This window comes from Electrophorus electricus, chromosome 4 (assembly GCF_013358815.1).
Source record: "Electrophorus electricus isolate fEleEle1 chromosome 4, fEleEle1.pri, whole genome shotgun sequence".
Classification (NCBI taxonomy): domain Eukaryota; kingdom Metazoa; phylum Chordata; class Actinopteri; order Gymnotiformes; family Gymnotidae; genus Electrophorus; species Electrophorus electricus.
The window spans coordinates 520,843-533,245 of record NC_049538.1 but is presented as its reverse complement, the minus strand read 5'-3'; the positions used below and the strand labels follow the sequence as shown (position 1 = coordinate 533,245).

The following is a 12,403-nucleotide window of genomic DNA, read 5'->3' as shown; positions in this document are numbered from 1 at the left end:
CCAGGTGTGTTTACCTGATAACATTCAGTATACACACACACACACACACACATAGCTCTCTCAGGTGTGTTTACCTGATCACACAAAGTACAAAACATAGCTGGCTTCTCATCTTCCTTCCTTCCTTGGATGTGTGTGTAATTGTATTATGTGTGTGTGTGTGTGTTTGTGTGTGTGAGTGTAGAGTCTGGACTCTAGGTGGCATGATTACAGATGGATACTGGATGTGAAGCAGTGTGTTTGCTTGCGTCAGCGTTGGGGGGGTGGTTCCTCTCTGTCTAGTCATGAACTCACTACCTGTCAAAACACTCAATGAAGAAGAAAAACAGGAAGAACGCAAACTCTCACACTCTCAGCCCAGGTAGGCCAGCTAACAATAAACACACACACACACTTTTATCATAGGTGGGCCTAAACACACACACACATACACACACAAACAGGATAGGCAGAGCTTCACTTCTCACACACATTAAACATCATTTAATTCTAAAGCTGTGTTGTCTAGCTGGGTCCCAGTCCACTCTATCCCAGCCTCCAGCACACCTACACACACACCACACACACCAGACACACCTACACACACACACACACACACACACACACACACACACACACACACACACACACACACATACATAACACACACATAACTCTGGCTGATCCAGAGTTAATTCTGGAGAATCCATCTCACACTATTCTCCATGTGTATAGTGAAGGTGGGGCTGATCTGAGTGAAGGGCTGGCACTGAGCTGTGCTCCTACCTCTAGCCAAGTGGAGGAGGCACAGGCTGCAGTACCACAACTGACCACCAATCTGTGCAGTATACCTCCCAGGAACATGGTGGAGTGGGTGAGCTCCTCGATCAATGAGTTGATGATGAGTATTTGTTTCACTGATTTTTTAAAATGTAAGTGACACTGCTCTTCTGCATGAGCCGGAACTACTACTTTGTTGACTGTGTTTTGCTTTAGCTGTGTTGGATAAATATGTACAAATATAAGTAGACACAGCATGCAGTAATAATGGAAATCTGGAGCAGAGTGCTAGTCACACACACAAACACACACACACACACACACAGACATGCGAAAATGCTGGAAGTGGCTGCGCAGTCATAGGTGTACAGTGAATAGAACAGGGGGCTTAGGACACAACCCTGAGGAGCTCCAGTGCTGAGGGTGAGGGTGGATGAGGCGCAGTTGCCCACCCGTACTGATTGTGGTCTGTCTGTTAGGAAGTTGGAGATCCAGTCACACAGGGATGTATGCAGTACTAGATCCTGCAACTTAGTAGTGATTAGGGAGGGGATGAGGGTATTAAATGCTGAACTGTAGTTGACAAACAGCATTTTAACATAATTACCCTTCCCTTTGTCCAGGTGGGTCAGTGTGGTGTGGCGCAGATGTGCAATTGCATCATCAGTGGAGTGGTTCTGGTGGTATGCAAACTGCAGTGGGTCCATGGAGGCTGGCAGTGAAGAGGTGATGAAGTCTCTGACTAGCTTTTCAAAGCACTTCATCACGACTGATGTGAGGGCAGCAGGGCAGTAGGGTCGAGGGTTGAGGTTTCTTTGGGATGGGGACGATGGTGGATCGCTTGATATGCCCAACAGTTAAACACAAAAACAGACCAACAGTTAAACACAAATACAGACAGATATACCCAACAGTTAAACACAAAAACAGACAGATATACCGAACAGTTACACACAAATACAGATAGATATACCCAACAAGAAGAAAACAGCCAGGGAAACCCAGTATCAGACACAGGAACCCCATATCAGACACAGGAACTCCATATCAGACACGGAAACCGAGTATCAGACAGGAAGCACATACACACATATGACAGACAAAGAGCAAAGGGCTTGCACTGACCCAGTGTTTTAACAGATTTATTATTCTTTGAACATGTAATTGTTTTAGGTATTGTTTGTTCATTTGTAAATACAATAAGTAGCAGTTTTTGATTAAAATATTTACACTTATGGTTATGTAATTTTGCTAAGGCTGTAATTAAGTTATTGACATAATATTTATCTGCTTTGTTAAAGGAGATGTTTGTAAAGCCAAACTATACATGTTGAAATAATGGGAGAAATCCCAATCAAGTTTCTGTATAATTAGGTTACAGACATCTTTCCACAAACAACAGCAGTAAGAGCAGATCCAAAAAAAAAAAAAATGCTTTCAGGCAATAAATCACTAAATGAGCAGTTAATATCTATATAATGTTTTAGAAGCATAATATTTGTGTATATTTTTAAAAAGTAATTCTTTCATTTTGTTATTAAGTAAATTTTGTTATTAGGTAAATTACAATTTAAACCATATTATTGCAATACAACATAAAATATGAAACAGAAACTACATCCTTCTGCAATAATTCCTGGCTATTCTATGGTTATTGACCTGTACTTCAGTAAGAAGCCATTATCTGATCAATAGAGTCAAGAGGTAACATAGGCAGAGTGTTTGCCATGTTCTTGAGGAGTACTGCAAGCCCTGATTAGATTGCATCAAAAAGAAATCAAACTTTTATTGATATCGGATAAGATTACTCTTTAAAATTCCGAATAAGTCATTAATGTATCATTTTGATTAAATAACTGACTAATGATATACAATGAGCAAACCTGTTCTCGGGATGAGGATTCTTTATTATAAACGTTTAAATAAATTGCATATATAATACTTTATCTTTATTGTTTCATATATGTAATGGACATGGGAAGAAAATATGTGTTTATACACCAAAATTCCTATAAAGTCAAAGGTCATTTCGGGTTGTTGCTAGACGACGTCACGAGCCATGAACATAAATTGAGCGTATGCACGAGCTCCTGTACTGCGCTCTCGTTTCGCGTGCGGTTCCTGTATCGCAGGTTGCGCGAGGAGCTATGGCGTCTTCCATAGGTGAGTGAAATGCACTTGTCATCGTGCAGGTTAGTTTTGACAGAACGTGGCGCAGGATTGAGAGATGTTACGCCTCGGTTCAGCGCCGATGCTCTGCGCAGCTTCCGTCTTGTCCGAAGCAATACCCTCTCCGGATGCTACAGATGATTTGAAATGCGAATGTAATTGGGCAGGAAAGACGAGCATCTATCTCTAAAGCTAAAGTAAAGGCTACTGCAACGCAAAGGACACAGCTGCGTCTCCAATAAGTCTCGTTCTGCTCATATTTATCTTCAGTGCTTTATCAATAATACAGAGTCTTTTGCGTGTTTCTTTACTGCCCGTGATCGCCAGAGGATGGTTCCTCGCTTTGATCTTTGCTCATTAGGTGGAAGGGGTCTCGTTATTGTGCCATCTTCACTGTGCTCACTGTAAAAATTCAAATGAAATAAGCAATTCATACAGAAAATAAACACAAATGACGGAATGTTCAAACCATGAAAGAATGATGAATATATGTGAGACACTGTGGCAGCTTTTCAGTGTGTGTTTTACATTCTTCTCTGTAGAGAGTGTGCGTCCAGCTCTGCGGATTGTCTTGCTCGGCCGGACAGGCTCAGGGAAAAGCTCAACAGGGAACACCATCCTGGGAATTCCGGCCTTCCAGACAGACGTCTCACCTGTTTCCATCACCCAACAGTGTGAACGAGCCTATGGCATCGTGGAGGGGCATGGCCTGCAGGTAATTGACACCCCAGGCTTCTTCGACACCTGTCTGTCCCCTGAGGAGGTGTGTGCGGAGGTGGGACGCTGCGTGATTCTCTCTGCCCCCGGGCCTCATGCGTTCCTGTTAGTCCTCCAGCCGGGGAGGCTGACAACAGAGCAGCACACCGCCCTCGACTGGCTCAGCTCCCTCTTCGGGTCCCATGCCCTCAAATATACCCTCCTCCTCCTCACCTGGGCCGACCAGCTGCACGGCAAATCCGCCGAGACCTACTTGCGCGAGAGCAAGGAACTCTGGGAGTTTGCATGCAGGTGTGAGGGTGGGTTTCATGCAGTGGACAACACGAGGAGCGGCGAGGAGTGCACCGTCCAGGTGCAGATGCTGCTGGAGAAGATCAGCGTCATGGTGGACCGCAATGGTGGGGGCTGCTACACCTGTGAGATGCTTCAGCATGCTGAAACAGCCATCTGCCAGGTGCAGCAGAGGATTCTGGGAGAGAAGAAGCAAGGGCTGGAGAAGGGAGAGGGGGAGGGGCCACGGGTGGGGCTTGATGAGGAGAAGACGAGAGAAGAGGAGGAGGCAAGGAAGAAGGCAGAGTGGGAGTTCTGGTGTGAGCTGCTGGCCACCATGGGCAAGGGAGCCCTAGAGAGCTCTGGGGTGCTGGACAAAGGCAAAGGCAAAGGGAAGAAAATTAAAGCCGTGCAGAGGGCGGCGGCCTTAGCTTCCACTCCGCTGTCAATCACATCTGCTGCTAAAGTAGTGGGTGGGGCTGTGAGGGAAGGGAGCAAAGTGCTTTACAAACACAAATTACTTCTAAAGTGAGGGGACACACGCAGAAATAAAGCATAAGCAATGTGAACACCCATCTCTTTTTCAGCTTTTCCATCAAACATATCCACACAGATACATTAATGTTTTTGCTGTGATTCTCAAGATTTTTCCTTTATAAGGCAGAAACGTGGGTATGTGGTGACGCTGGGGCTCCGCCCTTTGGCCGCATGCATCACAGGTTTGTTGGTTCCAGACTGGCACAATTATGCTGCCAGAACACCAGTTTTGCCAGCTGAGCTTTTTTTTTAGGTGGAAATTTTGGAGATTTTTTCATCAAGCACCATGCCAGCAGAAAAGAGCTAAGAGTGAACTAGTCTGTGTAACGTACTGACCAGTGGAATATAGTGAGCTGTTCTGGGTTATGGACTGTAATGGTCACTGCTGTTGCGCCAGTGAGCAGCAAAGGATCAGGCACTGGATGAATGAATTATAGCTTCTTTTAACAATTTTGAACTTTTTTCCCCACATAATTCAGTTCAATTCACCTCCATTGAAACATCTGCTAATGCCCCTTCATCATACTTAAGGGTGAATCTGATGTGAATAAAATGTCTCTACAAATCACCATATTGATGTGGACATCAGATTCCCTAAGAACATCATTCACACTCTTTAAAATACACTCATTCATCAGAGTCCACCATAGCAAACAACACTTTTATCCTTTATTGACAAAACGTTAATTTTACAAAACACACTGAACACAGAAGGCAGATCAGATTACACTAATCCACTTTCCTTGTTTTCAGTTAAAACACAGACTGCTTAAAAATGCAAATCCTACTATGATGTAACAGTACTGCACTGAATGGAGGAACTGTGTAGTAGTTGGGCTGTGATTTTAACTTAACCTTAAATTGATTTAATGGAAAATTATGTAAAATCTTTATTCAGCATGTCGACACACACACACACACACACACACACACACACACACCTGAATAAAACCATATAATGTGGCAACAGTCCAATCAGATCCAGCATACTGTAGGCACACCCAGAGCAGGAGGGACACACAGTGCTTACAAAGACAGGGCAGAGTCAGAGAGATGAGAAGCTGAAATGTAGAATTTGTCCCTCCATTGCACCCATGCCATACCTAGAAAGCACCTTTTGCAGTTTTTTGACAATTGAAAAACTGGCAAAAGTCTTATGAAGACACATGTGACGTGTGCGTGCACGCCCACACACACACACCTTGAAAAGTAAGGAAGACAGTAAAGTAAGGTGCTTCCAATCTGAGGAGTATTTGAGGCCTTTTTAAAAACCTGTAACTCTGAAAAGCTGTACATTAAGGCACATTTCCACACACACTGTATAATTGTTGTTATTATGGTGGATGAGGCCAAAGTGGACTGGAATTTGTCATTTTTATTTAAAAAAAAAAAATAAAAAAAAATAAAAAAAAAAGAAAAGTCGCAGAAGTCTTGGCCAGGATTTGTAGTTATGTGACTGATGTGTATAGTGAGTTCAATTGAACAAGGAACAGGGAATGTTGGGACAGGATAGTGGGCGGGGCTGGATAATGGCTGGGCGTGGACTGTTCCTTACACTGGCATTGGCAGAGACATCTTCCCACTTCCTCTTAGCACTGGAGAGGAGACACAGCGAGGGAGAGAACAAATGGAGGAAGAGAAGGAAAGATGGAGAGATGGAGAATGAAGAAAGGGAAAGAGGGAGAGAGAGAAAGGAAGAGTTATAATGGCATTGTTTGTTATAAACAATGGTTTGCACAGAACCAATAAAAATGTTTCCTGGATGGCAGCTTAGTTTAGTTCACACCTATGGACACTAGGGGGCAAAGTGACAGCCTCACCTCTGGTGAAGTACAGGTAGAAGAAATCACAGTAGAAGATTGTCTGCACAACACCAGAGACAACAGCAATCTGGTCGAAGAAATTCTCATTGTAGTACCGCCATATCCAGTTCCCCAGGTAGAGGACGCGGTAGAGTCCCAGAAAGAACAGGTAGTGTGTAGTGATGGACTCCGCCTCCCCTGTCTTAGTTATCATAAACAGCTGCGGCAAGATGGCAACTGACTCCAGATAGATGGAGAATGTCCAGAGAATCTAACACAAAGAACACATGCACACACAACCACACAAACTTAGAAAGTACAGTGTCTTTTGTTGAGTAGACCAGAACACAACATAGATTTTTCACATATTTGAGAAAAAGCTATCTGCATTCAATATATGCATATATAGACAACCAGACTTAACACACTAGTATATCAGACTAATCGAGCCTGTGATGGCTACAGCACTCACATGGCAGGAATTGCCCTGCGTTACCATGTTCCATTATTCCACCCCAAACACTGTAGGGAAACACACCAGAAATCAGGGCCAGGACTAGGCTTAGGAGGACACTTCACTGGAGGGAAACTCTCCACTAGTGCTACAAGTCCCTGGAGACTCCCATTTACATTTATGGAATTTAGCTGACACTTTTATTCAAAGCAACTTAAAATTATGACTGAGTACAACTTGAGGGTTACAGTTCTTTCTCAGGAGCCCAACAGTGGCAAATTGGCAGTGGTGGGGTTTGAACGAGCAACCTTCTGATTACAAGTCAAGTACCTTAAGCACTGGAGCTACTGAGCTACACTGCCCATGCTTTACCACACCTGATCCAGAGCTTCAGGTCAGGGTGAAGTTCCAGCATTTCCACCAAGAACCACTGGAATTCCACTGAATTCCCAAGGAGTTTGATCATGTTCTTAACACAAAACTCTTTCAGTATAACTTATTATTTTCATATTATAATGGATATAACGTTACTATTCACGTCCAGCAGCTTATCCAATAAGCACCCTTCGGTTCTGTACAAATGAGGAGGTGGAAGTAAAACACCTGGCTGGTGTCTTACTGGTATTCGTGCAGTGACGAACAGCAAAGTCAATATACATCTCCAGTCGCCCTGCATCACAACTGTCTTGTTTGTATTTGAATACAGCTAAACTAGCATGTGCACAGCTGGAGCACTTTGCACCAGCTCTTTAAGGTCGGGTAAAATATCAGTGAAGCGTGCTGAACTCCTGACTGCACATCCAAATCCTGCTTGCACTTTTCTCCTTCAAGAGTGCCTCCCTGGTGAACTCTGAGGAGTAGGTGACGTTAACCACCAGGGGGCAGTGTGCTCTTACCTCCAGTGGGGTGAAGGCATAGTTCTCCAGGAAGGAGAGACCAGCAACAGGCACCAGGAGAAACTCCACCCGGAAGGAGTCATTCTCTGCGTCATAGGAGTGCCTGAAACGCATATAGATCAAGTGTACAGTAGCATAGGCCAAGACCAGGAACACTACCTGAGGGGGGGGGGAGATGGGGTGATGGAGAAGAGAGGGGTAAAGAAGGTGGAGAAAGTGCAAGAGCGTGATGATAGAAGCAAATAGAAAGGGGAGAAAGAGGGGAGAGAAAATGAAGGTGAGAATTAATAGGGTAATAAAGCAAATATATTTATTTAAAAACTACAGTGACTGTTGTGAAAATGAAGAATATGTATATGTGAGTGTGTGTGGTACCTTCCATTAATGACCATGTTGTAGCAGTGACCAACACTGTCATAACTAAGTTTCTGTGATTGTGTGCTACATGCAGTAGCATTGTACAGCCAGTCATGGTATCTGTTTACTTTACCTTCATAACTGTGTTGTAGATGGAGATGAAGTTGGTAAACAGATCCAAATATCTGGTGGTGAACACAACTGCAAACAGAATCTGCGATTTCCCTGATATACCTGCACACACAGACAAGTGCATTGATCTGTAGTATTATTAATATAGCCAGGCCGGACAATGCGCTGTGCGCGCGCCTGGTGTCAATCCTCTCCATCTGTCCCTGTGCCACGTAACGAGTTGAATCACTTAGGGGATGATACGGGGCATTTCATGTGTGCTTCCTGTTATCTACATGTTTGCATTTAGGTCTGTGAAAATGTTCAACCCTATGCACTTTGAACATATTCTAACGCGAAAACACCGCAAACCAACCCCTCAAAACCACCAGTAAAACGTCGCACTCGTGCTGACTCGTCATGCATTTAACACGTATTTGGTTGCAGAGCGAACACCTCACTACATCCAGAGAAAACAAGACAGTCCGCAAAGGAGTTTGGTTTTTTTAGGTCGTGGACCTGAGCTGTGAAGTAGGCCCGTGACATAACATTAGCCACGAGCAATAGCCACGCACAGCCTCACGAACATACCTGCGCAGGATTTGGACCGCCAGATCTTCAAGAAAAGGACAATGATGGCCACGAGATGCGACACGTCACCGGCCAGACGAAAGATGTTCATTCTGCCTTCTGATAATAAAACGAATAAATTATCTGCACAAACGTCGCGTTGTGTTGTGTTCTGCGCAGGAATACGGTGCAGATCGCTGCAAATCTCGAAGTCTGCTTTCTAGAGGATGAAGACGTGTAACTTTTCTGCAGGCGGCCGTTTCCTCGGGGCGCGGTGCAGTTAGCTCCTGCGAGTTTAAATTTAGTTTGCCTCAGTCTGTAGTGCGGTTAAAATCTCCTTTAAATGTGTGCAAATGCGGAATCGTCCTAACACCAAGCTCGTTCTATTAGGGCAAAGTTGGTGGATGACGTGGCTGGCAGTTCCCGCGAGGAGGATCCGATTGCGCGAGCGGTGTCATTTAGTGAACCGACACAAAAATGAAAACCTGGTTGATTTAAAGGGGAAGGCACACTTTATCGACATACGGTGGAGCTGGTCTGAGAACAGTTGGTCTCTCTAGCAATGTAACTCGGGCTCTGCAGTATTAGATGTTTTTAACTTGTGAGCATCGAACTGAAATCGCTATTAGTATATGAATGATAATAGAGGTGAGGCTTCACTGATACGCTGTGTTGGGTGTATTAACGAATTAACGTGGACATAATATTAATCTACACTTTAGAATGTGGTTTCCTCTGTTTGGTACATTTGTACATCATTTAGACCTTTTCAGCAAGACCTAATATACAGGGCTCCATGTGCATGACACCTGTTAAATCTATAAATAGTGTATGGCCATGGACAAACAAATAAAATATATAAAAATCTTTAATGTCAGTTGATAGTGGAATAATTTATCCATGATTAATTTAGACTGCTGTTTACATCTGGCCACACATCTTGACTTATGTTCTGTATTAGACCTGCAACTGGCCCGTGGCAAAAGGGGACGAATGGATTTTGTGATCTACCAATTCAGCTACTATACCTTAACACTGCAGGGCGCCAGTAAGCGGTTCTTTATCCTATTGCCTTCACTGATGTCTGCATAGTCGCTGTCCTTCGTTACCACAAGGCAATCATCTGCAAGTGTGTACATTTTACATTTACAGCATTTAGCTTTTATCCAAAAGCAACTTACAATTATGAGTGAGTACAACTTGAGCGTTACAGGTCTTGTTCAAGGGCCCAACAGTGGCAGGGTTAGAACCAGGAACCTTCCGATTAGAAGTCAAGTACTTTAACCAGTGAGTTACCACTGCCCTACATTAAGTTCAATGTTCTGCCTTTGCATTAAACCAATATTTACCCCAGTGTTTAAATAAAATGCTCCATGAGTGGAAATTCAACCACAGAACCAGCTCAACAAGTCCAGGAAAAAGTTAACAGATTCACCTTTTACAAATATAAAATAAACAGCAAGCCTTCTCCACAAGTCACTACACCACCACGCATGCATGCATGCATGCATGCGTGCGCACACACACACACACACACACACACACACACACACTCTGTCAGCTTGTGAGGCTTCACTGTTGCATATACAATAACTGTTCCACACGCAGCTCACCATGCCACCAGCCTCCGAGCGGTCATCCATGTGTTAAATTTACCTTTAAACTCTGGATGGTGTCAGGAAAAAATGTACCTGTGTGCAAAGCTGATACAGCCAAAAACCATTTCATTATAACATCCTCACCATGAGTTTTCATAGATGTGGTAGCAAGGCACAGGTGTAAAAATGGAATCCAAATCTTTAGTTACCTATATGCAGAGGGTGGACTAATGTCCTTTCAGCAGTTATGGTAAACATTCCTTCTCTCTGCTACTCATTTCTTTAAATACTTGTACAGCGTTACATTAGAACACATCAAACAAGGGGCAGATTTGGCATTTCTGGGGCTCCAAGCAAAAAGTTATATCTGGGGGCTCTAAACAAAGACTTTTTATTTTGCTGTTAAAAAAAAAAAAAAAAAAAAAGATTTACCCACCTTGTACAATATTTACATACACCATATTGCCACTATATTTGCTTGTCTGCCTTCGCATCCCTATGTGTGACATCCCAATCTTAATCTATAGGGTTTAATATGATGTTGGCCCACCCTTTGCAGCTATAACAGCTTCAACTATTCTGGGAAGGCTTTCCACAAGATTTAGGAGTGTGTTTTTGGGAATTTTTGACCATTCTTCCAGAAGTACACTTGTGAGATGTTGGACGAGAAGGCCTGGCTCACAGTCTCCACTCTAATTCATCTCAAATGTGTTCTATCAGGTTGAGGTCAGGACTCTGTGCAAGCCAGTCAAGTTCTTCCACACCAAACTCGCTCATCAATGTCATGTTGGAACAAGAAGGTGTCATCCCCAAACTGTTCCCACAAAGCTGGGAGCATGAACTTGTTCAAAATCTCTTGGTATGCTGGAGCATTAATTGTTCCTTTCATTGGAACTAAGGGACTGAGCCCAACTCCCAAGAAACAACCCCAAACCACAATCCTCTGTCCACCAAACTTTACACAATGCAGTCAGACAAGTACCGTTCTTCCAGTAACTGCCAAACTCAGACTCATCCATCAGGTTTGCCAGACGGAGAAGCATGATTCGTCACCCCAGAGAATATGTCTCCACTGCTCTAGTGTCCAGTGGCAGCATGCTTTACACCACTGCATCCGATGCTTTTCATTGTACTTGGTGATGTAAGGCTTGTTTGCAGCTGCTCGGCCATGGAAACCCATTCCATGAAGCTCACTACACACTGTTCCTAAGATAATCTGAAGACCACATGAAGTTTGGAGGTCTATAGCAATTGATTCTGCAAAAAGTTGGCAACCTCAGCATCCACTGATGCTGCTCTTTCATTTTACGTGGCCTACCACTTCGTGGGTGAGTTGCTGTCATTCTAATCACTTCCACTGTTATACTATCTCTGACAGTTGACTGTGGAATATTTAGTAAAGAGGAAGTTTCACAACTGGACTTGTTGCACAGGTGGGATCCTATCATAATACCACGCTGGAATTGACTGAGCACTTGAGAGCGACCCATTCTTTCACAAATGTTTGTAGAAACCGTCTGCATGTCTAGGTGCTTGGTTTTATACACCTTTATACGGCCATAAGTGATTGGAACACCTGAATTCAATTATTTGGATGGGTGAGTGAATACCTTTGGCAATATAGTGTATCTTCTTACTGCAGTCAGTACTGAACCATCCTGGTTTTTCCTTAATTTTCTTTCTTTTTTGGGCGCCGCTGTGATACGAGTGTTTTATGGTTGCGTTCAAGAGTCCTGATTAGCTAGCTAGCGTGTTTCGGTATTTGATTGGGGTCGAACAATGAAAGAATGAATTCGTTGAGTCGTTTTTTTTTTTTTTTTCGGCCAACCGTTTGTGGCCAACAGGAGGCCCTGATCGCTGGAGACCCACGCATTTGCCTAATTTGTGTAGTGCTCAAAAGTCCCACTGTGTGTGTGTGTGTGTGTGTGTGTGTGTGTGTGTGTGTGTGTGTGTGTGTGTGTGTGTGTGTGTGTGTGTGTGTATATATATATATATATATATATATATATATATATATATTAAATCGGGTTGCTGCCCCCCCTGCCGGAAGCTTCCGTTATGCGGCGAAGGCTTTGCACACGTCGTTTGTTTATGTTTTGTCTCCCTTCTATGTTTTGATGTCTCGCCACGCCTTTATGTTTGGTTTCATTTTCCTTCGTTTCA

At 43.6% G+C, this 12,403-nt stretch overlaps 2 protein-coding genes across 2 annotated transcripts; one reads left to right on the top strand and one right to left on the bottom strand.

Moving 5' to 3' along the window:
• The first annotated feature begins 2,818 nt into the window (after positions 1 to 2,818).
• LOC113587913 (GTPase IMAP family member 4) lies at positions 2,819 to 5,020 on the top strand. The gene is made up of 2 exons (XM_027026862.2): positions 2,819 to 2,922; positions 3,471 to 5,020. The coding sequence occupies exons 1-2, from the start codon at positions 2,838 to 2,840 to the stop codon at positions 4,445 to 4,447; spliced, it is 1,062 nt and encodes a 353-aa protein (XP_026882663.2). The 5' UTR covers positions 2,819 to 2,837; the 3' UTR covers positions 4,448 to 5,020.
• A 79-nt stretch (positions 5,021 to 5,099) lies between these two features.
• On the bottom strand, positions 5,100 to 9,069 carry kdelr3 (KDEL endoplasmic reticulum protein retention receptor 3). Its single transcript, XM_027026866.2, has 5 exons — positions 8,664 to 9,069; positions 8,095 to 8,195; positions 7,605 to 7,763; positions 6,273 to 6,525; positions 5,100 to 6,047 (listed from the first exon to the last, which is right to left on the bottom strand). Exons 1-5 carry the CDS (start codon positions 8,752 to 8,754, stop codon positions 6,004 to 6,006), a joined length of 648 nt encoding a protein of 215 aa, XP_026882667.1. The 5' UTR covers positions 8,755 to 9,069; the 3' UTR covers positions 5,100 to 6,003.
• Between the last annotated feature and the right edge of the window lie 3,334 nt (positions 9,070 to 12,403).

What these genes read in the sequence shown, in the direction of transcription:
- kdelr3 (XM_027026866.2), bottom strand. Translation starts at nt 8,754, where the DNA reads ATGAACATCTTTCGTCTGGCCGGTGACGTGTCGCATCTCGTGGCCATC. An exon ending in TCTACAACACAGTTATGAAG is followed by an intron (nt 7,764 to 8,094) that starts GTAAAGTAAACA and finishes CCCCCCCCTCAG; the next exon opens with GTAGTGTTCCTGGTCTTGGC. An exon ending in CTACCTGTACTTCACCAGAG is followed by an intron (nt 6,048 to 6,272) that starts GTGAGGCTGTCA and finishes TCTCCTCTCCAG; the next exon opens with TGCTAAGAGGAAGTGGGAAG.
- LOC113587913 (XM_027026862.2), top strand. Translation starts at nt 2,838, where the DNA reads ATGCACGAGCTCCTGTACTGCGCTCTCGTTTCGCGTGCGGTTCCTGTA. An exon ending in AGCTATGGCGTCTTCCATAG is followed by an intron (nt 2,923 to 3,470) that starts GTGAGTGAAATG and finishes TCTTCTCTGTAG; the next exon opens with AGAGTGTGCGTCCAGCTCTG.